The 24349-nt window shown below is 41.5% G+C and overlaps 1 protein-coding gene across 1 annotated transcript in view; it reads left to right on the top strand.

The window, feature by feature from the left end:
* The window catches only part of LOC126456929 (uncharacterized), a 274891-nt gene that overhangs the window by 15743 nt on the left and 234799 nt on the right, over nt 1-24349 (top strand). The window contains exons 2-4 of the mRNA XM_050092863.1: nt 7974-8218; nt 12829-12939; nt 13022-13115. Coding sequence (XP_049948820.1) covers nt 7974-8218; nt 12829-12939; nt 13022-13115 — 450 coding nt within the window. The remainder of the gene's footprint in view (nt 1-7973; nt 8219-12828; nt 12940-13021; nt 13116-24349) is intronic.

The following is a 24349-nucleotide window of genomic DNA, read 5'->3' as shown; positions in this document are numbered from 1 at the left end:
ATTAATGAATTCATTCAACCTCGTAGATCAGGGATGCGCAACACTAAGGAGGCGGCTACTCAGGTAACAGAATACTTGTGGAGTGCACATGAGGATTTTTTAGGCTAAGCATTAGTTTGAAGTGCTCTATTGAACGGTCACCAGTTGATTCACAGCTAGGGAAGTCCAGTGGCATTCAGAATAAAGACACTTAGACTGGTATCGGTAAATTGTCAGAGTATTTGTAATAAAGTCCCAAATTTACTGCCCACCAGGAAAGTTCTTGCTCTCATATTGTTCTTGAGATCATCAGCTGGCTGAAACCCGAAGTGGAAACCTCAGAGATATTTAGTGAGTCGTGGAATGTATATTGGAAAGACAGATTAGAGGCCATAGTAGGGGAGAGTTAACTGCAGTTGACAAAAATTTTGTCTCTATTGAGATAGAAGTTGAATGTGACAGTGAAACCGTCTGGTCACGTGTAACGGGCATAGGTGAAACTAAGTTAGTTGTTGGATGTTTTTGCCGACCACTTGATTCCGCTGTGACAGTTCTAGAGTCATTCAAAGAAAGTTCTGGGTCAATAGCCCATAAATACCCAGATCATGCAATACTAGTTGGAGGTGACTTTAACCTGCCAAGTATAGACTGGGATGTCTATGGGTTCTTTGTGAGGCATACAGACAGACAGTCATGTGAAATGCTTTAGAACACGTTTTCTGAAAATTGTCTTGAGTAGCTAGTTTGGCATATCTTAGACCTTTTAGCCACAAATAGGTCGGATCTTATCGACACTGTCAGTATAGAAACGAAACAGGGATTAGCGATCTTGATGTCATTATAGCAACTATGATTATTAAAGTTAATAAATCAGTCAAGAAGGCTAGGAGAAGTTCTCTGCTAGATAGAGCAGATAAGCAGTTATTAGTATCTCACTTAGTGAACTGGCATCACCTAGTTCCAGTAAGATGGATGTAGAGGAATTATGAGCAAAAGATAAGCAGATTGTAAATCATAGTCTGGAAAGTTACTTGCTTAGTAAGTGGATAAAGGATGGAAAAAACTCGCCATGTATTACATACTCATTAAGGCTGTTTGCAGATGATGCTATTGTCTATAAGAAGGTGGCAATGCAAGAAGGAGGTAACAGTTTGCGGAAGACCTACAGAGGATTGATGAACAGTGCAGTTGACAGGCAGTTGATCCTGAACGTAAATAAATGGAACTTACTGTGCGTACATAGGAAAAGAAATCCACTACTGTACAACTACACTGTTGGTGACAAATTGCTGGAAACAGTAACTACTGTAAAATATCTAGGAGTGTCTATCCAGAGTGACATTAAGGGAAATGACCACATAACCCGCCCCCTCCCCTTGCGGGTCCAAGGGTTAGAATAGGCCCGAGGTATTGCTGCCTGTCGTACGAGGCGACTAAAAGGAGTTTCACACATTTCGGGCTTTAAGTGATGGTCCCCTGTAGGGTTTGACCTCCATTCTTAAAAATTTTCCTGAAGAACGAGCCAGTTGGGGAAGGGCACCTTACGAGGTGTCCATTGTGCATTGAGATCTTTAGCCCACTTTCTTGTCGTCGCATTGCAGTCCTACCCATTCTCCATCTCTTGGTTGAGAACACCTTCCTGGGTGAATTTTCCACCGTGCACTACGCAGCGTCGATTTGTGCGTCGACAATGACCATGCAGTTCTTTGCACCTGATACCCAACATGGTAGTCAGTCCGTTGTGGTGGGGCCGCCATGTACCCTGCTCGTTGTAGCCCCCTGACCACACAGCGATTGCTCTGCTGATGCCTGCACTGTCAACTCCCCACATATGCCAAGGGGTAGATACCCATCACCCTGGGGCATCAGGACTTTTAGCAATGGCCATCCTGCCAGGTGGTCTTTGCTGTGGCTGGATGGCACCTGTGGGGATGGCCCCTGGTTGTAGTGGGTGGCATCAGGGCAGATGACACGCGATGTAGCGTAGTCCATCAACTTTTGCTGGTGGTGAAAACACCAGCAGTCTCTAAGCAATCACGAGCTCAATTCAGCGTACGTAAGTATGGCCCCAAATTGTTTCCCTCCCTAGCCACACCATGGGAGGAACGTCAGGCTAAGGATGGCAGCAGATCTTATTCACCCTGGTACCTTGTACGTTTGAGAGCTGATGGGGAATCTTTCATGACGATGAAGCCTCAGTTTTTTGTTGAACATTTAAAGGACAAGTTCGGGAAGGTGGAGGGCTTGTCCAAAATGAGATCTGGGTCAGTCTTGATGAAAACAGCATCCTCTGCCCAGTAACGGGAGTTACTCGCTTGTGACAAGCTGGTGGATGTTTCTGTAACCATCATGCTCCAAAGAGCTTAAATATGGTCCAGGGTATCATATTTCACAGAGACCTTCTTTAGCAGTCTGACGATGAGCTGTGCGCCTATATAGAGTGGCGAGGTGTACATTTCATCCGGAGTGTCCACCGTGGCCTGGAGGACAATCAGGTTGCCACTGGTGCCTTCATCTTGGCCTTTGAGGGTGATATATTGCCCAAGAGGGTCAAGGTGATGGTCTACCGGTGTGATGTAAAGCCCTATATCCCTCCCCCTATGCAGTGCTTTAAGACCTGGAAGTTCGGCCATATGTCTTCCCGCTGTACTTTCAGCATCACATGCTGAGATTGTGGACGCCCATCACATCCCAATACTCCATGTGTCCCGCCTCCCATCTGTGTCAGCTGTGGAGAGCACCATTCGCCTTACTTGCCTGGCTGCAGGATTCCCCAGAAATAAAGGAAAATCATGGAGTACAAGACTCTGGACAGACTGACCTACACTGAGGCTAAGAGAAAATTTGAATGCCTGCATCCTGTGCGCATGACAAAGTCTTATGCCGCCGCTTCAACCATTCTGGTACCATCAGCTCTGCCAACCCAGGTCACCTCTCAGAGCCGGAAGACTACACCTGCCCTTGGGGGCATTTCCTTCCCTATTGCTCCTGCACCACGTGAGCAAACCCCCCCCCCCCCTCCGCTTCCCCCAACCATCGGGGACGTGTCTGTCCCCACTTCTAAGCTGGAGAAGGAAGGGGTCCCTTGGCTCACTTCCTTCCCAGGTTTCTTCTAGTGGGAAAGACGGCATCCACCAGTGGCTGAAGAGCCCAAAAGCAGCTGGTCGTAGGGCTTCATGCTCATCCTCAGTTCCAGAGACTGAGCCAGTGAAGTCCTCCCAGCCAGGGAAACCCAAGGAGCAGTGAGAGAGAGAAAAAAAAAAAAAAGACAAAGGAAATTGCTGTGGCACCCACACCACCGCTACCTACAAGCTCTGCGGCTGAGGATGGGGTGGAGATTTTGGTGTCCGCTGAGGACCTAGATCTTGCCAGACCCTCAGATACGATAGATATATAGTGCTCAGGCAATAAATCGGTGGCAGCAGGTGACTTTGAGGCATGAACTGCCTCATTGAATGTTCCATGCCTTCCCAGTCTCATGATGTCATCCTCCAGTGGAATTGCGGCATTTTTTTCCACCGCCTGGTTGAGCTATGGCAACTGTTACGCTTTACACCTGCTATCTGCATTGCTCACCAGGAAACGTGGTTCCCAGCAATGCGGACCCCTGCCCTCCACAGCTGTAAGGGATATTACAGGAACCGTAGAAACTATAATCGAGTGTCAGGTGGAGTTCGTGTTTATGTCCTAAACTCGGTCTGTAGTGAACATGTGCCCCTTCAAACCCCTCTTGAAGCTGTGGCTGTCAGAACAAGGACGACAGGAAATAACTGTCTGCAATGTATATCTTCCTCCAGATAGTGCAGTACCCCTGAATGTATTAGCTGCACTGATTGATCAACTCCCTAAACTTTTCCTACTTCTGGGAGATTTTAATGCCCATAACCCCTTGTGGGGTGGTACCATGCTTACTGGCTGAGGCAGAGATGTTGCAACTTTACTGTCGCAATTCGACCTCTGCCTCTTGAATCTTCCCCACACGGTAACATCGATGTGATGGTTGAGCAAGTGACTAGCACAATTGTTTCTGCGACAGAAAACGCGATCCCTCGAACTTTACGGTGCCCAAGGTGCAAGGCAGTCCCTTGGTGGTTGCCGGAAGTCACTGAAGCAAGTCAGGAGCATCAGCGAGCTCTACAGCGGCATAAGTGGCACCCTTCCCTTGAGCACCTCATAGAATTTAAACGCCTCTGTGCCCGTGTTCGCTACCTTGTCAAACAACGGAAGGAGTAGTGTTGGGAGAGATACATCTCCACCATTGGGTGCCACATGTCACCTTCGCAAGTCTGGGCAAAGATCAAACATCCTTTCAGGTACCAGGCCCCAACAGCTGTCCCCGGTGTTACCATAAATGGCGAGTTATGTACTGACGCAAACGCAATTGCCGAGCACTTTGCTCGAGCCTCTGCATCGGAGAATTATCCCCCAGCCTTCCGCACACTCAAATGATTTCTGGAAGGGAACATTCTCTCATTCACTACATGTTGCAGTGAATTCTATAACGCCCCATTTACTGTGTGGGAGCTCCTCAGTGCCCCTGCACATTGCCCTGACACAGCTCCTGGGCCTGATCGCATCCACAGCCAGATGATTAAACATCTCTCGTCTGAATACAAGCGACATTTTCTCGTCATCTTCAACTGGATCTGGTGCGATGGCATCTTCCCATCGCAATGACAGGAGGGCACCGTCATTCCGATGCTCAAACCTGGTAAAAACCCGCTTGATGTGGATAGCTGTCGACCCATCAGCCTCACCAATGTTCTCTGTATGCTGCTGGAACGTGTGGTATGTCGGCAGTTGGGTTGGGTCCTGGAGTCATGTGGCTTGTTGGCTCCATGTCAGGGCGGCTTCCACCAGGGTCGCTCTACCACTGATAATCTTGTGTCCATTGAGTCTGCCATCCGAACAGCCTTTTCCAGGCGGCAACACCTGATCGCCGTCTTTTCTGACTTACATAAAGCATACGACACGACTTGGCCACATCATATCCTTGCCACATTGTATGAGTGGGGTCTCCGGGGACCACTCCTGATTTTTATCCAAAACTTCATGTCGCTCCATAGTTTCCGTGTCCAAGTTGGGGACTCCCATAGTTCCATCCATATCCAGGAGAATGGGTTCCCGCAGGGCTCTGTATTGAGTGCATCTCTATTTTTAGTGGCCATTAACGGTCTAGCAGCAGCTGTCGGGCCCTCCGACTCACTTTCTTTGTATGCGGACGACTTCTCCATTTCGTACTGCTGCTCCAGTACTGTTGTTGCTGAGCGGCACCTCCAGGGAGCCATACACAAGGCGCATTCATGGGCTCTAGACCACAGCTTCCAGTTTTCAGCTGCAAAGTCGTGTGTCGTACTGTTCATCTGGAACCTGCACTTTACCTTAATAACGATCCACTCACGGAGACGTATCAATTCCTGGGACTGGTTGTAGATGCTTGATTGACTTGGCTCCCTCATCTTCGTCAGCTTAAGCAGAAGTGCTGGCAGCACCTCAGTGTCCTCCGTTGCCTGAGCAACACCAATTGGGGTGCAGTTCAATCTCGAACCGACTATGGGATTGTAGTTTATGGTTCAGCAGCACCTTCAGCATTGCCTTACTCGGCCTGTGCACCACTGTGGGGTTCTTTTAGCGACAGGAGCTTTTAGGACGAATCTGGTGACCAGCGTAATGGTGGTGTCCCGCCACTGCAGATCAGACATGTGCAACTGCTCGCCAGTTACATAGCACACATTCATAGTTCCCTTGAGCATCCAAATTATCTCTTCTTTTCCTGCCCGCGGCAGTCCTCCTCCTGCATCGGCGGCCCAGATCAGGACTAACAATTGCGGTTCACATGCGGTCCCTTCTCTCCGAGCTGGAATCCTTCCCTTTACCACCTCTACTTGCAGTCCGTTCACGTACGCATCCATGGTGTACGCCTTGGCCGCAACTTCGTCTGACCCCGCCGCTCTCTGCTGTCACTTCCTCTCGATTCTTGACGTGTTTCGGAGTTTCTGAGGTGGTTTACACAGACGGCTCAATGGCTGATGGTCACGTAGGCTTCACATATGTTCATGGAGGACATATTGAGCAGCACTCCTTGCCATTTGGCTGCAATGTTTCCACTGCAGAGCTGGCGGCCATATCTCGTGCTCTTGAGTACATCCGCTCATGCCCTGGTGAGTCATTTCTCCTGTGTACTGACTCATTGAGCGGCCTACAAGCTATCGACCATTGCTACTCTCGCCACCCACTGGTAGCGTTGGTAGCGTCCATTCAGGAGTCCATCTATGCCCTGGAACAGTCCCGCTGTTCCATTGGTGTTTGTGTGGACCCCAAGACACATTGGAATCCCCAGCAACGAACTTGCAGACAGGCTGGTCGAACAGGCTACGTAGAAACTGCTTCTGGAGATAGGCATCTCTGAAGCTGACCTGCGTTCTATCTTACACCGCAGGGTTTTCTGGCCTTTGGAGACAGAATTGCATAACAGCATGCACAACAAATGGTGTGTCATTAAGGAGACTATGAATGTGTGGAAGTCGTCCATGCAGGCCTCTCGCAGGGAATCAGTTGTCCTCTGCCGGCTCCGCATTGGTCATATGTGGCTAACGCACGGTTACCTACTCCGTCACGAGGAACCACCTCAGTGTCGCTGTGGCTCCCAAATGACAGTCGTCCACTTCTTGCTGGACTGCCCACTTTTAGCCGCTCTGCGGCAGACTTTAACTTTCCCAGCACCCTGCCTTCAGTGTTGGGTGACAATGCCTCCACAGCAGCTTTAGTTTTATGTGTTATCCGTGAGAGTGGGTTTTATACTTCTATCTAGGTTGTAGTGCATGTCCTTTGTCCTCCTGTGTCCTCCACCCTAGTGCTTTTAGGCTGGAGGTTGTAATGTGTTGCAGAGTGGCTGGCTTTCCTTTTTATTCTTGTGGTTGGTCAGCCACTGTAATCTTCTCTCATGTTTTATTCTCTTCTGTTTCTAGCATCTCTGTTGTCTTCTTGTCCTCTTTTGTTCCTTTTAGTGTTCGTTGCCTTCCCTTCGTTCTTGTGGCTTTTCCTTTCTTTCCGTTTTGTGTTAAATGTTTCGTCCATTTAATTCTCACACTTGTGATGTTGTTTTATTAGGAACAAGGGACCGATGACCTCGTAGTTTGGTCCCTTCTCCGGCCTTTAAACCAACCAACCAACCACATAAAACAAATAGTAGGAAAAGGAGATGCTAGAGTGAGATTCATAGGAAGAATCTTGATGAAATGTAATTCATCCATTAAAGAAGGGGCTTAAAAGGCACTTTTTCGAACGATTCTTGAGTGTTGTTCATCAATTTGGGGCCCTTAACAGGTAGGACAGATAGATGAGATGGAGAAGATGAACGAAGAGTGGTCTGTTTCATCGTGGGAGCATTTGGTCCATGTGAAAGTGTTACGGAGATGATAAAAAAACTCAATCAGCAGATGCTACAAGAGAGGTGTTGTATAGTGTGGAGAGCTTTACTAATGAAATTCCAAGAGAGTAGTTTCCAGGAAGAGTGGACAGCATATTACTTCCTTGTACATACGTCTTGCGAAAGGACCACAATGAGAAAATTTGAGGAAATTAGAGCTAATACATAGGCTTACCGACAATCATTCTACCTATGCACTATTTGCAAGTGAAATGGGAAAGAGGGATCAGTTAGTGGTACCAGAAGTATCTTTTGCCACACAGTCAGCTTACGGAGTAATGACTTGGCCGTAGAATACCTATAAACTTAGATTCACTAAGTTCTGTTTTGGTGAGCTCAAGTATTTTAAAGTTGTATTGCAATTGTAACTGTACTTGTGAATTTGTCTTATTGGAAATGGAATGAATATGTTTAGCACAGATTCATATTCTTCAAAATTTCAAATTTGCCTCTTAAATTTTGGTAGTTTGAAAATTTTGCTTCAGAACTCTACATTTACTATTGATTACTATGGGAAAATAGTCATTACATTATTTTCCAGTGACTGGATTTCCTTCTGTTGCAGGTTCATGCAATTCCCAGAGTTACTGCTTCAGTACATTCTTCTGGCGTTTTGTGTGTTGGCGTTGACAAGAACTTAATTGTCTTCGCTAGTAGTGATTCATCATTAGACTGCTGCTTAAATATTGAATTTTCTTCTATAGTAGACTGCTTTGCATTGTCACAGGATGGAACACTCCTGTTTGCCTGCGTTAAGGATGAAGGTGTGGAATGTTATTCTATTGCCGAGAAGAAAGGTATTTTCAAGAGGTAAGTTTTATAAATTTTGAGGGGCAAAATAACAGTTAATATGAAGCTACATTAGAATTTGAATGTATGACTGCAAATCAGAATATTTTGGCACTGTCTTGATTTATACTGTAGTCTACTCATGTCAGATTTGCTCAGTTGTTTATTTGGTGAGGTTTGTTGCTGTTAAATTATTCTTCTGATTGTACTTGTATTTCATGCGTCAGTGTGTTACTGTCCTAAGCTGTATTGTTGCCCAGGACAGTAGCTGTGTTGTGTATGCGTGCATTTGTTAGTTATCTGAAAAAATTTGAACGTGTTTAATCTTGTGTATGTGCCTGTCGACTGTTTAACACCTCGTCTGTGATGTGAGAGATTGCCTTTACTTGTATTGTTATTTTTCATAATAGTACATCTTGATGCATTTAACTTCCAATATCTTATTTATAATTTAGTACATCTTTTGCTTGGTACAAGAAGTTCTCATACTGCCCTGTTAACACTTTGGAGACTGCACCCAAATATAAGTCGGGCTTTGATTGTCTTGACGTGTGAACCCTCTGTCACTCAAAACCGGGACTCATTTTGCATGAGAACAATGTATGAATGTCTCTTGACGTGCCCCTTGACTGGTTCTGCCTTCTGTTGTCAATTTCTAGGATTATTTTGAAAGAAACATTTATTAACAGAATCTTCCATCGGTTCTTGGTAGAACAATATTATAATAAATGAAAAGCACCAGTTTGCTTTTGTTCTACTGTATTACTTTTATTATGTTAACCGGTTGTCTGCTTACAAGACCATCTTCAGACATTTACTGAGCATTGTTACCAAAGAAGTTCCAATGTTGTTTGCAAACATTGTAAGAGAACCAATACATCTAGACTGAAGCAGGAGCATACAGTAAGTAACATCTATGACACTGTGGTGGTAATGCAATGAAAAAGTAAAAAATTGAACAGTAAATAAATAACAATGGAGTAGGTAGGAAACCCTTTAACACAAAATAAGAACAGTATGCCTACATAAGTTTCTATTAATAGTCAAAACTAGTAAAATAAAATAAGTACTAGACAAGGCTACAGCAGGAGGTATGAAACATGGAGAGTGATACACAAACCAATTAAAAGAAGAAACAATTATCAGTGTAACTACAGAATACATAAGGAACTTAAGTAATATCAATAAGATAAGCAGAAATAAATATATGCAGGAAAATGGAGGCATTTGAGGGAACATACAGTAAATGTAATCTTTGAGAGTGTGGTGATACTGCATTTTAACATTAACATTATATTCAATACAGTGGCTATGTAACAGTTTGCATTAAAAAAAACGAAAAATATTTGATGAGACAGATACAAGAGATGTTAAACATGGACAGTAATACAAGTACCATTTAAAAGAAAACCTTAACTATTGAAACTTCTGTCTACATGGATTACAAAGACAACTTCGATAAAACAAAAGAACTCCATGAATGAATGCAGGAAAATGGGAATATGTAGGAACAGATAGCGTGGGAAGTAATGAACAACAGAGATGATTATATGAAGTTTAGGATAGGGGAAGTGTTGAGTTGTGTCTGGTCATTTAGGATTAGATCTGGACTATGAGCAAGATGTTTGTTAATTTCCAGGGCTTTCAGCAGGTTGAGTTTATGGCCTTTGTTTGCTAAGTGAAGTACATGGGGCACTGGCTGGTAGTTGTGATCCTCACATGCTCAGCAAATGTGGAGTCAGAATTTTGCAACTTTCAGCTGCATTCATGCTCAGTCAGCCTAGTTGCTATGTCTCTGCCTTACTGACCAATGTAAAATTTTTGGTGCAGATATCAAATACTGGTTTAGATATGTAGATGACGTCCTGAGTATGTGGACTGGTACCACGGCAACTCAACACATTTTTAAAAAACCTAAACAGTCAGCATAAAAATATTCAGTTCACAAATCCAAAACTTCTTAGATCTCACATTGACATCAGTACATGCACACATTATTTCAAAATTTATAGAAAAACTACAACTACAGACACAGTAATACCTTCTTGCTCACAACAACCCATAGCTCACAAACATGCAGCTTTCCACTCAATGGTACACCATCTCATATCTGTCCCCATGTCCAGAGATTATTTTAAAGCAGAGTGAGATACAATAAAATTTATTACCTCACCCAGTGGCACCAGCCCGGTTCTTATAGACCACATCTTGCACAGGAAACAAAAACAGAAAATTATACTCCTCCTCTATGCCCCACCTGCCTCCCCATCCACTGTCTGCAAGAAATGGTGTACACTACCACTTCTAGGTGTGGTATCACAGGTTGTAGCCAAAGCACCGAAAGCCTGCAAGTATAGACTTTCCTGCTATGTTAAGAACACAACATCCCAGTGTGTTTTTAATAGCAAAGATAAGATCCTGTTATTAGCCACCAGTGGGGTATACAAAATCACCTGTTGTGTTTGTGAAAAATTTTACATCGGTCAGTCAAGCAGACATAGCAACTAGGCTGGCTGAACATGAATGCAGCTGGAGGTTGCAGAATTCTGACTCCGCATTTGCTGAGCATGTACTGAGTGAGGATCACAACTACCAGCCAGTGTCCCATGTACTTCACTTAGCAAACAAAGGCCATAAACTCAACCTGCTGAAAGCCCTGGAAATTAACAAACATCTTGCTCACAGTCCAGATCTAATCCTAAATTACCAGACATAACTCAACACTTCCCCCTCTCCTAAACTTCATATAATCATCTGTTGTTCATTACTTCCCACACTGTCTGTTCCTACATACTCCCATTTTCTTGTATTCATGGAGTTCCTTTGTTTTATCGAAGTTGTCTTTGTATTCCATGTAGACAGAAGTTTATTAAAACTTCTTTTAACTGGTGCTTGTGTTACTGTCCATGTTTAACACCTCTTGTAGTTGTCTCATCAAATATTTTTCGTATTTTAATTTGTTCATTTATTTAATGCAAACTGTTACATACCCACTGTTTTGAATGTAATGTTAATGTTAAAATGCAGTACCACCACACTTTCAAAACCGAGCGAGGTGGCGCAGTGGTTAGCACACTGGACTCGCATTCGGGAGGACGACGGTTCAATCCCATCTCCGGCCATCCTGATTTAGGTTTTCCGTGATTTCCCTAAATCGTTTCAGGCAAATGCCGGGATGGTTCCTTTGAAAGGGCACGGCCGATTTCCTTCCAAATCCTTCCCTAACCCGAGCTTGCGCTCCGTCTCTAATGACCTCGTTGTCGACGGGACGTTAAACACTAACCACCACCACCACCACACTTTCAAAGATTACATTTACTGTATGTTCCCTCAAACGCCTCCATTTTCCTGCATATGTTTATTTCTGTTTATCTTATTGATGTTGTTTAAGTTCTTTATGTATTCTGTAGTTACATTGATAATGTTACTTCTTTTAATTGGTTTGTGTATCACTCCCCATGTTTCATACCTCCTGATGTAGCTTTGTCTAGTACTAATTTTATTTTATTAGTTTTGTTTATTAATAGAAACTGCTATGTAGGCATGCTGTTCCTATTTTGTGTTAAAGGTTTTCCTATCTACTCCATTGTTATTTATTTACTGTTCAATTTTTTACTTTTTCATTGCATTACCACCACGCAGTCAAAAGATGCATACTTACTGTATGCTCCTGCTTCAGTCTAGACGTATTCCTTATTTTCCAATGTTGTTTGCAAACATCGTAACTTCTTTGGTGACAATGCTCAGTAAATGTCTGAAGATGGCCTTGTAAGCCGAAAACCAGTTAACGCAATAAAAGTAATATTGTAGAACAAAAGTAAACGGGTGCTTTTCATTTATTAGAAACATTTGTGAATGTAACAGCTGCTGTCGTGAATAGCTGAGCCAATATGATTGCATTGATGCAGTTTCGTGTATGTACTCATTAGGTTTTTGCAGTTTGCTGTAATTCTGCTACATCATCACATTTGTTGAGTGAGCAAGAAGTTTTGGAAGCTCAAGGGCAAGAAGTTACTCAATAACTCACCTCACATGTTTTTCTTGGCAGGATAATTATACTTTCTGTAATCATTATTTTAAAATTAATCTAGCAGAGAGCTAAGGTAAATATGAAAAATAAATCTTGAAACTTGGCCCTTTTTTTGGCAAGTATTTCTCTTAAAGATACATCAATCACATACGCACCAATAACACTAAATAATGGAATAAATGGCTGGTTTCCTAGGCCCAATATTCCTCTGAGTGGCCGCTTTCCAAAGTGTTAACATAGACCTTATAAAATTCATGCACAGCTCATGGTTAATATCTACTGAGGACCAATTTTAGATGTTGCAGTACCCAGACATAAGTTGTTTTGATGTATGTAGTGTGCTGGGAAAGAGCTTTTGTTTTTCCACCATGCAAATTAATTTTGCAGTTTTACAAATTTTTTTCAGTTTATTTTCATACATTTCAGTGTTGTGCAGACTGCCCATTTATTGTAGTCCAAATGATTTTCTTCTTTTCTACACATCATTGAATACAAACAAACTAAAAATATTTGTAAGGTAACTCTTGTAATTTGTATAGAATAGTTTACTTTCTTTTAATTCACAAGTTTAAAATATATATAATTTGTATTCAATTTGCAGATGCTTAAAGGCTGAAGGTGAAGCAGGAATCTCTTTCGTTAATGTATCTGTGATTGAGAGAGATGATGAGTGTGAGGTCCTTATTGCTGGAAGTACTGGTTATATGTTCAGGTTTAGTATTATTTGTGTTTAGTGCTATATCTGGGTAGAAATGTGCTTTGAATGTAATTGTAGTAAGGACTTTACTTTGCAGGTTGGTACTGAGAAACTTAACCAACCATGTAGAAGCACAAAACCAAAATGATGATATTGACTTACTATATGAAAAGTTACTGGAACCTGCGAAAGTGAGTAAAACAACCTTCTCTGCATTCAAAGGTGGAGAAATAAATCATACTTTATCTGCAGCAGCTAGTTTTTAGCACCCACTGAACTAGTTTTATGTCAACTATAAATACCTTCATATTTATATAGAGATAATAATTATTTAATGGCAGTGATTATTGCCACAGTCCAATGACCTGTTCGAAACAACATGAATGGAGTTATTTATAATGAAGTACTGCCTTAAAAAAGTTTATTCAGAAATGTAAAATTTTTGTTCTTCACAAAGCAGAAAAACATAATAATCCTTGCCTATGATACCAGTGAGCCATGTTAGGAATTGGTCAGCTCGTACAAATACATGACAGTAACAAATTATAGCGAAATGAAATAGAATGATCACATATGCTTAATCGTAAGTAAAGCATGTGGCAAACTACGTTAGATTACTAGGGAAATACAACCAGTCTACAAAGGAGACTGTTTACAAAAGACCTATGTGACTCATTCTAGAATATTGGTTGTGTGTGTGTGGAGGGGGGGCGGGGCTGTATTAAATAGGACTAACAGGGGGAAGGACAACACAATTCGCCACAGCTTTGTTTGGCCCATGAGAGAGCATCAGTGAGATGCTAAAAGAACTGAATATGGAAGCTCTTGAAGATAAACGTAAACTATCGTGTAAAAACCTACTTTGTAAGTTAGTTTTTCAAATTGTAAGTGATGAATCTAGGACTATACTAAAAACCGCTACCCAGGGACTGTGAAGACAAAATTAGCCTAATTCCAGTGCACACAGAGCTATTTAATCAATCTTTCTTTCCGTGCTCCATAAGGGAATGGAATAGGAAAAAGCGCTGATAACTGGTACAGTGAGAAGTATTGCTTACCGTACTCTTTAAGTGGTTTGCAGTGTATAGGTGTAGATGTAGATCCCTTAGAATGGTCCTGGGTTTGTAAAAGGCAATGTAACATTACGGGAAGACATAGCATTAGTGTTTCACTTCCTTATGTAGACACCTAGGACAAATTTATGAATGCAGATCCAGAGTTACTGTCTTAAAGAAGCGAGACCTTTGCTGTAACTATTTTATGTATGTGTGTGTCTATATAAATATATCTAAAAACAAAGATGATGAGACTTACCAAACAAAAGCGCTGGCAGATCGATAGACACACAAACATACACACAAAATTCTAGCTTTCGCAACAAACGGTTGCTTCATCAGGAAAGAGGAAAGGAGAGGGAAAGACGAAAGTATGTGGGTTTTAAGGGAGAGGGTGAGTCCAGGTCACAGAGGCTTTAATCAACTAGTGTTTCTGCAACCTGATTGAAACACTGTCTGTGCTTTTTTTCCCTATGTTGTGCTTAATAATGAATTGTTCCCTATTACCAGACTAACTATTCTTGGAGTCTTTGATCCTGTAATTCTGGTAAGACATTGCCTAGAAGCTTGTGTGTTTTACAATCCTTCCAGTCCATTTGATATTGTGTGTTCACGTTGTTGCACATACTGTAGTGTAACTTTCTTCTGACTCTTTCATGCTTCTTGCTGGCTTTTGTACTGTTCATATTCATATCCATATTCTGTTTGAATTCAGAACATAAATGATCAAGAAGTCCTCCTTAATGCTTTTTCACCTATGGCATTTGATTTTTAAATAAACAGACTGAGAATTATTACTTACTTTCTTTAAATACAGTCTTTCCTAATATTGTAGCGTCATTTATTTTCTAACACTCTTGAGACTGTGAATGCTATAACTGTGTATGCAGTACCTAAATGTGTGCTGTGGTACCTGGTCGCCGGTGCGCTGTACTTCGAATAGTCTGCAAACAGCATCTGCCGGATCGGCCAACAGGCTCACCTGTAGTGTCCTTATCGTATTCTTGTCGGAGCCTCAGTGTTTATTGTTCATTTGTATGTGGATGAATTAACTTTGATTAATTGTGGCTGCACTGTTGTTTGTGTCTTGCATTACAACATAATTGGCAATGAGTGTGGTGTTCACTTCCCTGTGCTCAGTCTACTTGATTGTGCTATCACAAGCTTGTCAGCCACATTGACTATGCAGGCTTTCATATTGTTGATGTACTCGCTGCCTGTTCCCCCTTACTACGATGCGGCCAAAGACTAGGAGGCTTAAGAGAAGTTGCTTTGCCAACACTTTCTTGCTTTTGGTGTCACTGATGCGACCGTATGTAAGGCATTGTTCCTTTTGTGGATTTCTCCTCGGATCTGCCAGTTGTTGTGCCAGTTAGTTACGCTCCAGGAAAATATATGGCTTTAGTTTGACAAAATGTGTAAATTCTGACACATTATCACCATACACACGTGTGTCATTGTGGTGCATGTAGAGTTCTATCATTGTCAGAAACTCGCATTCGGGAGGATGACGGTTCAATCCCGTCTCCGGCCATCCTGATTTAGGTTTTCCGTGATTTCCCTAAATCGCTTCAGGCAAATGCCGGGATAGTTCCTTTGAAAGGGCACGGCCGATTTCCTTCCCCATCCTTCCCTCACCCGAGCTTGCGCTCTGTCTCTAATGACCTCTTTGTTGATGGGACGTTAAACACTAATCTCCTCCTCCTCCTCCGTTGTCAGAAACAGCCCCACCAGTCCTACTGGGTTTGGGTGGCCGAACTCCATGGCCTCACTCACAAATGGCAATTCATTACCAATGATCACCATGATTCCTATGTTTATTGTATGGTCTGTATCACCACCATTTGGTTGGCCTGTGATGAGGAAGTGTGCCAACATGCATTGCAATGCGAGAATCCATCTTTGACAGAAGTGACGAATATTGCTGAATGTTTTGAGGTATCTTGTGCCGCGGGTGATCAGATTGAGGCTTGGTGTGACATTGCACTGGACAGCACAATGCCCAACAGCAGCAACAACAACAACAACAACAACAACAACAACAGAGCTCCTCCATCCTGCCTTGCCCATACTGTTTCATGCAACATGACAGGACTGTGTGCTGTAAGTGCTGGGTGACTTGCCACAACTGTAGAAAAAATGGACATAGAGCTTCTGTGTGTTGTTCCCAGCCCCCTGCTATGGACATGGATGTTAATCATCTCACCAGTGCTTTAGAATGTTAACAAACTGTTTATTGAAGTGCTAATGATGAACAAAATGCTCAGACTTAAAGTGGGCACAGGTGCAGCCATGAGTTTATTGAACTCACAAACTTAGGTCGATCTTGGATCCTCAGCATTCTCTCTGGTTACTCAATGTTTGCCAAGATACAACAAGCAGCATGTTCCAATTTTGAGGCAATTTATGGCTCCCACTGCATCTAAATCTGTGACTCATTCCTTAACTTTCTTGCTAATGGATGATGATGGCACTGACAGTTTGTTTGGTCTGGATGCTTTCTGTGCTTTTGCTCTTTCAATTTTGGGTACAGTGTACCTTGTTTCAGACCAGGTCCTTTACTTGCAGTTATATTTTGTGTGTTCAGAATTCCTGACTCTTCTTGTCCATAAAAATATACACAATTACACACGTATCACTAAAAGTTATACAGAATTGTCAGCTATTTGCAATATGGAAATTGTGTTTACATTTATTGAGAGGAGTTAACAATGAACTGACCATGTCATTGACGCTGGATGAGAGTTAGTAGTGCTAATGCTAAAATCTACTAACATTGCAAGAATTTCTCTCATCCCCCTCCCCTCCCCAAGTCCCTGGGGCATTCTCATTCAGGACTGGTGCAGCATAGGACTAGATGTTACATTTCTACAACAGTTTATTGCTTTCTATCTTTCTTAGAAGTACAATTTTAACGAGTTACCTGTAGGCCATTTGGTTTCGTGGTACTGGTCCTGCTGTTAAAATATCTGGTAGCCTACACAATTGTAAAAGTGCCGCAGAAACCAAATTGTTTCATCAAACTATTTATGGTTTCTTAGGCATAGTTCATTAACTGAAAAAATTGCTTACAAACCAAATTTTTTGTCATGGGTGGTGAAGAGATTGAAGAGCCATATTTTTTACTGAAGTGAAGATTGTTTCAATAACTCTTCAACTTACTTGTGATTTTGGAACAAGATTGAGTCGTTGTCCCCATGCATTAAATAAATTAAATATAAAAGTAAAAAATATGCCTGAATTTGAGAGCCATGTCACTGTATCAGAATGTGGTTGTTGTTCAGTCAGTTGATAGTGGTCTTACAGTATGAAGACTCAACCATCAGTGACTGGTGGAGTAAATACTTGCTGTTTCTTGTGCTTGGTAAGTTTGTGATCAGTGTTATCTGTGCTGTATTTAAGTAGGTGCTCCCTCAAAAGTGTTTATAGGGAACACAGCTGTTCTAAATGTCAGGCTACTGGAAATCAGTGACCCTATGTCTTGTGGAGAATGGTATCATTACTGTTTATGTGATTTTTGTTGTGGTCTAAAGTCCAAAGACAGATTGATGAAGTTCTCCATGTTGATATATTCTATACTAACCTCTTCCTCTCTGCGTAACTACATAACTATATGTACATTTCAACCTGCTTGGACAACCTGTAGACAAGCCTGGGTCTGTCTCTAATTTTTACCCTCCATACTTGCTCCATTACCAAATTGACAAACCCTTGATGCCTCAGGATGTGTCCTGCCAACTGATCTCTTCTTTTAGTCACACTGTGCCATGACATTTCTTTTCCCTCACAGCTCAGTTTTGTACCTCCTGATTAGCTATCTGATCTACTTATGTAGTCTTCAGCTTTATCCTGTAGCAACACATTTCAAAAGTTTCTGTTTTTTTTGTGTCTGAACTGATTGTGATTGTTGTTAATATTAGACTGATACCGGCAAAGTGAGTTGTGTCTAAACTACCTCAGATTATTAATGTTCAGACAGTTAATGCAAGACCAAAATAGAGGTCTACAGACTTCGTAATGGGTAATGTATCAGGGATTGTTAGTTCAAATATATTTCAACTTTGTTCCAAGGTGCTCCACAATACTCCTGCATACTTTTTCTCCCTCCAGAATGTTTGGAAAACATTGGTAGAACAAATGTTGGGCAGTAGTTTGTGACATATGGCATCAATTGTATGGTAAAGATGTTCAGCAGCAGCAGCACGTTTCATCCTGTATTGAATTGCTTCTTCGTGATAAGTTATGTTATGAATGTGAGACTATACTCTTCTTATTCCATTACTGCAGGGATTAAAAAGTTTGCTAGAAATAATGGCTATACCAGAAATTTTATTGCACAAGACATTTTCAGTTTACTTGTTGCTTGTAATCTGGGTAAAATCGGAGTCTTTTGATGAAATATTCTATGGTATTTTACATGAATTACTGAGTGTCGTGGCTGCTGGTCCATCACAATATTAGCATTATAGCCCATAGACAGCTTAAGACTGATCAGCGTATGTCTTCATTAGATTATGCTACCAGATGTTATGTCCATATCTGAACTGGTGGTTTCGCCACTCATAGGCAGGTCAATTGCAGACCTTTTTTCATGCAAGCAGTTCATCATTTGATGCCCCCAACCCTCCCCTGTTTTCCTCTGTACACTTTCAACTGTGTCAGTTTTCACTATTAATTGTGATATGCACTAAATACAAAACTTGTACTTGGGTGCCTCTGGTATCCCAAGTGACAGCTTGTGTCGTAGGAATGTAAGCAATGGAGCACATTTCTTGCTGACTTCTCAGCAGTTAAAATCTTAATGTGTGGAAGCAACCTCTTGATGCCGAAAAGACAGAGAAATGCTTTAAATTATTTACTCCTATGAGGGTGCTGGCTGTATCAGTGCATATATGGACACAATCTGTGGCAGCATGATTTAATGGTGAAATATGCCTGTCGGTCTGCGGAGCCATAAGTAGAGGTCCACACAGATACGGAAAATGCTATCCGCATCTGCAAGACTCTTATCTGCTTCTGCAAGTGCCAATCCAAATCTGTAGATATTTTAAAATAGCCATGACAAAAAATTGCATCAATCTTGTTAGCAAAGTCATTTTAACTTTCGAAGTTGTATGTGGAAATGGATTTCTCGAGAATGCTTGGGTCTTTTTTGATGTGAGGGTCAGGGCGTATACGACCCGGGAAATCCGGGAAACACCCGGGAATTTTTTCATCCGGGAGAAAACCGGAAAGAACCCAGGAATTTTTCGAAATGCCGGGAATTTTTCATCGTTTTAGCTTATGAACAGTACCTTCTCCCACTTCCCGCTACTTGAAGTGTGGCTGTTAGCTGTATCGGCAGTAGCAGAAAGCAGCCAGATGCAAATGAGAAAAATTTTTCCTGCGCACCCTAGCTGCTAGATGTGCACATGCGCAGGGTTCTCTGAATTGTAGTGGGGGGGGGGGGGGGGTTAGTCTCCAGCTGACCCCTGTTTGCATTAAGTGATTTCGCTATTTCCTCTTTGTTTACATCTCCTGCGTCAAATGAAAACAAAACGGATTTCTGCAGCTGGGATCTATTGAGTGAATTATAATACTTTCCCATAATTATGGAGGGCAAAAATATATTATTAGTTTCAGTTTTCTGATTTTATTTCATTCCCAAATTATTAGCAGTCGAGCATTAATTGCCTTGCAGAACAGTGAAGTTATTTTTGTCAGTCTGCTAAAGAAATTTGGCTTTATTAATCTTTCCGCTGAAACAATCAATTTATTTGAAACGAAGTGTTTCGTTCCACAGTATTGGCTAGTTCCAACTGTTCGCTGAATTTCAAGTGCACGTTTTCATATTCTGCCATAAAAAAAAGAACCAAATATGAGATAGTACAGTAATGGTACTCCAAGAAAATTTACATCCCAAAAACCACTCTGAAAAGCTTAATATCAGATGAGACCTACTTCATTGTGAATCTGGAAAAAACCAATGTACACTTAAAGCCGAATTATGGATTGTAGTATGGTTTATGAAATTCCGATGCTTTTGGAGTATCCTCTGATGTCCTGTTTCTTATATGGCGTAATGTAAGCCCTCTTAGTGCTTTATACATACGAACATGCGGACTTCCTACACCTCTGCAGCTGTGAATGCGCAATAATGCCTGTTTTCTGTAGTTCTCTGGCAACTGCTAAAAGGAATCTATTTCTAACAGTCTTGGGATAGTATTGCAAACGGTGGTTCGAAAAGCGTTACTTTCAAAGTAAATTTCTTTTTACACAAGGTGAATTATGTGTGAGAAAGTGGGATGAATTTCTTGAATCGCAGAGCGTTTAAAACTGAACACTTTGAGGACCAGTCGCTTACAAGAATTTCGAGCCCAGAAGACCAGACATTTATGTCATTATTTTAAATTTACTGGCACATTTATGTGATGTATCTTAAAGTATAACACATGCAGTATAGATCAGTATTACATGTGAAAGCTTAGCTTCTCTTGTAGCTTATTAATCATTGAGACCAGTATTATATGTGAAAGCTTAGCTTTTCTTGTAGCTATACTATGTGTGCTAATGTAAACCATTAACTTTTCCTCTTTGTGTGTTTACACTATGTAACAGTGATCTTGCCATTGGCTGACTGCATCACGTGTCCTATGCTCTGGATATCTGCTGTCGCCGGCTGGCGAGATCACGTGGCATGAGATATGATTGGCTTACAAAAGGACATCGCAATCTCGATTTCAATGCTCTGGAAACTAACTTGCTGTGTTTGGTGCAATTCGAATTTATATTTTCGTAATATTAAAATATGCAGCAGATATGTTGCTACACATCAATGGTCTTTCCAAACCTTCTCTCCCCAATTTCTTTTTTTCCTGGAACTTCTACGCTAGTGTATAAAACCTTAACCATTCAAAGGAGTGATAAGTTTTACAGTTACAAAGGAATAATGTACAGAAAACCTAATGTCACTTATCACCGATAAAGTGTATTTTCGCCTGGGAAAAAGTATATTTCTTAAATGGGATATCTGGGAATTTTTTTTCCTTGTCCATGTATACACCTTGGAGGGTTTAATAATGTGCAGTGTGTGTCATGGAGCAGCTCCTCTCAGGAGGGCTTGCTGCAGTGGTTCGGAGTCCTTATGGTGTGGGTGCTAAAAGTGTGAGATCAGTGGTCATATAAGGTGCAGCAGACAGATCACAAGACTTCACTGTGTCCACCCATTTGGTTGTTTGTAGAAAGTGACAGTGCTCCCATCCACCCATTTGGTTGTTTGTAGAAAGTGACAATGCTCCCAATGTGCCTGCCCATTTGATTGTTCAGAGGGCAACATGCTTCTCGAGATGGAAAAGCCCATTCCAGAGCAATATTAATATTGTGCATGTCAAAGTTTATGTAAGTGCTTAACACATTGTCATTGTTTAGTTATAGTAATATTTCACAAATCTGATTTTGAAGTTAAATGTTCTTGTTGTGAATAGTAAAAATGTTAGAATATCTTGAGGGAGGCATTTTAAGTGCTTCAGGAAGATTATTGCACCTTCCAGCATTGTTTTAGAAGTAGTCAATTAAGTTGTCTTGATTTACGTCAAAGAAAATTGCTAGAGCTCTGAATCTCTGTGTGTTAATTGCTTCAAACATGTCTAGTTTTCTGTCCCATTATGTGTCCACATCTCCTTTCCACAACTTCTGCAGGTGGTTCTGAAGGCCAGATCTTTTAAAAAGGGTTGCGACAGCTGAACAACAATTTGTTAATCTCTCTATGTCACTCATTTTATCATTGGTATCTCCTCGAGTCCTGTGGTCCAGCATAGTATTGAGGATGTGTGCTGAACTTGAGTGTCCCGTACATTGATGAAGTGCTGCTACTCGTACAGTGTTTGGACTTCTGTCTGTAACAAACATGACATTTTGCACTCCATTGAATAAATTGAATGGCCATAATGTCTTTATCAGCTCATGTTAAAGATTTTTCTCTACTTTTTTTTTTTTTAATCTCACTCCCAGAATCTCTGCACAACATTTGATCCTCAAGTTTTCCTTCTTCACTGTTAATGTGCTGTATAGTCACTTCCACGTGGTTAATTTTACTGTGGGAATCACAGCATAGATAGACTTTCCGTGCTCCTCCTACATGTCTGAAAACCTTCCTCACCGTCCCAGAAACAGCTTCACGTAGACGATTGTTGGTTTTCTATTAAGTTCTTGAAATGGTGGTTGGATGAGGCGACACTTCCTTACCACTCACTGCACCATGCTTGGCCCTCACATTAATGAGTAGCTGTGCTATTTCGACAAATAGATTTCCATGTGCAGCTTAGAGAAGTAAAATGCCTTTGCTGACGAGACTTAGCCCCCCCCCCCCCCCCCCTCACCCATCTCCTGCTCCTGTTCCTGCTCCTGCTCCCCACACAGCTACCTTGAGATTTGGTGGGACTTCACAAAGCTCTGCATCTCTCTTATTTAATAAAAAATAAGTAATTATACTACTTTGTACAGCATCACACACATGTTTTAACGAATGTGAAGTCTCATTTTTGTGTCCAATGTAAGAATACAGTTTCTACATTCAAAACAAACCACTGTATCTTTGATTTTCTCATTGCCATCAAATACGCAAGTGAATTTCTTCAGAATCTGAGATTTTAGTTGGCTTTTTCATGATAATGTGAAATCACCTTGTACGCCTTACATGGAAATTATATCAGTGATGTGAATTTTATTAAAGCACTCTCACTAATGTTCACTCCGATGCATTTGTTACGTGGTCACTCTCACTACAAAGTCATAATGGAAGAAAGCAGAAACTTAACAACTCGCACACCTCTGGTAGCCAGTGGTCAGGATTGTCATCCGTAATGTGCTTCGTAGACTACATGAAAGATAAGATCACGGCAATACATTGTCGCTAGGTGCAGGTCTCTTGTGTGGAGTTAATGTGGTCATAGCCAGAAGGTAACCATGGAAACAGACTTCTGCTTTACCTGTCCACTCAAACTTCAAGTTTTCAGCAAACATTGCATAGACGTGTGGTTGTGATTTATGCCATGTCATGTCATTGCATAACAGGAGGTAATAAAATTTCATGAAAAGGATATAATAAGATTGATATTGCCCTTGAATTTTTAATGACAAAGCAAATAGTACTACAGATAACCCACAGGTATCTGCAATAGCACACATTTTTATCTGCAAGGCAACAATTACTGTGGATATATCAGCAGATATCCGCTTCCACACAGACCTCTAGCCATAATAATCTATCGGCTTTCCTTTCTATCCATTTTTACCCTAGCCTGTCTTTGTAAACCCCCCCCCCCCCCCCCCCCCCCCCATCTTTTGGATTGCATTCAGAATTGTGATAACTTTACTTGGTTCCTGAATTTTTTGTTGTTGCTGTTTCCTCTATTTCTTTTCATTTAAGTAGTTTGTAGAGTGTTTACATTTCTGTAATTGTGTTTTCTTTTGTCGTCCATTGAGCTGTAGGTTTATACCACATTGAGGCGATTTTAATAATATTTGTTTTAGTGTTGTCCTTTCACTGTTTACAAGATGACTGAATTGGTAAGAGGGATGACAAGGGGCAAAGAAAAATATCTCGACTATAATAAAAACCAAAAATTTGCTCATTTTTAAAATTGATTACTGCAATCTGCATTTTATTTTATAAATAGTTGGATAAGTGTGGGAATGCAACGCTTTTGGTTTCTCCAATTTTTGATGGTGTTCGTGAATATATTTACAAAAGAAAAGGAAAAAGATACCATTTAAGAAAATTACATCATTGTGTACTGTTTTAAATGTCTGACTGGCTTGCCGGAAGATAGATTAGCGACAACATACACACAAGAAAAGCAGATGGGTTATTTTGCTGTATCTACTTCCTCTATAATTTCATTTAACCCTATGACTGCTGCGGACTTGTTAGCTCGTCGTCCCTCGCCGTTCCCCTGGCGCACTTGACATGTATACACGCAGCCTTGGGTCTTCCTATGGCGCTAAGGACATGTTTATGCGTTCCGTGCCACTGGCCTTCCCATTGCTAGGAACGAGTTTAGGTGTGCTGAGTCACAGCTACCTGAGCACTATGGACGTGTATACTCTGAGCTGTCTTTTCGCCTTGCTCTTCTAGTAGCTGTTCAGTGGTCTGACTGTGTAATTTGAGAGTGCATATATCTTTGTAGCTGTGTTCGCTCTTTGCAAAATTTGACTTAGATTCCTGTATTTTCGTCAGTAACTTGTTTTCTGCGTGAGAAATGTCACGTCGCTGTGGTTGCACAGGTAGAGATCCTGGATATGCTCTCTAAGAGCGACAATGAGTGTGAATTATCTGGTGTTGCTAGCAGTGATGAGTCTTTAACAGAATCTCGAAGCTGTAGTCCTCAGCC

This window comes from Schistocerca serialis, chromosome 2, assembly GCF_023864345.2.
Source record: "Schistocerca serialis cubense isolate TAMUIC-IGC-003099 chromosome 2, iqSchSeri2.2, whole genome shotgun sequence".
Classification (NCBI taxonomy): Eukaryota; Metazoa; Arthropoda; class Insecta; order Orthoptera; family Acrididae; genus Schistocerca; species Schistocerca serialis.
This window is presented reverse-complemented; position numbering and strand designations above follow the sequence as displayed.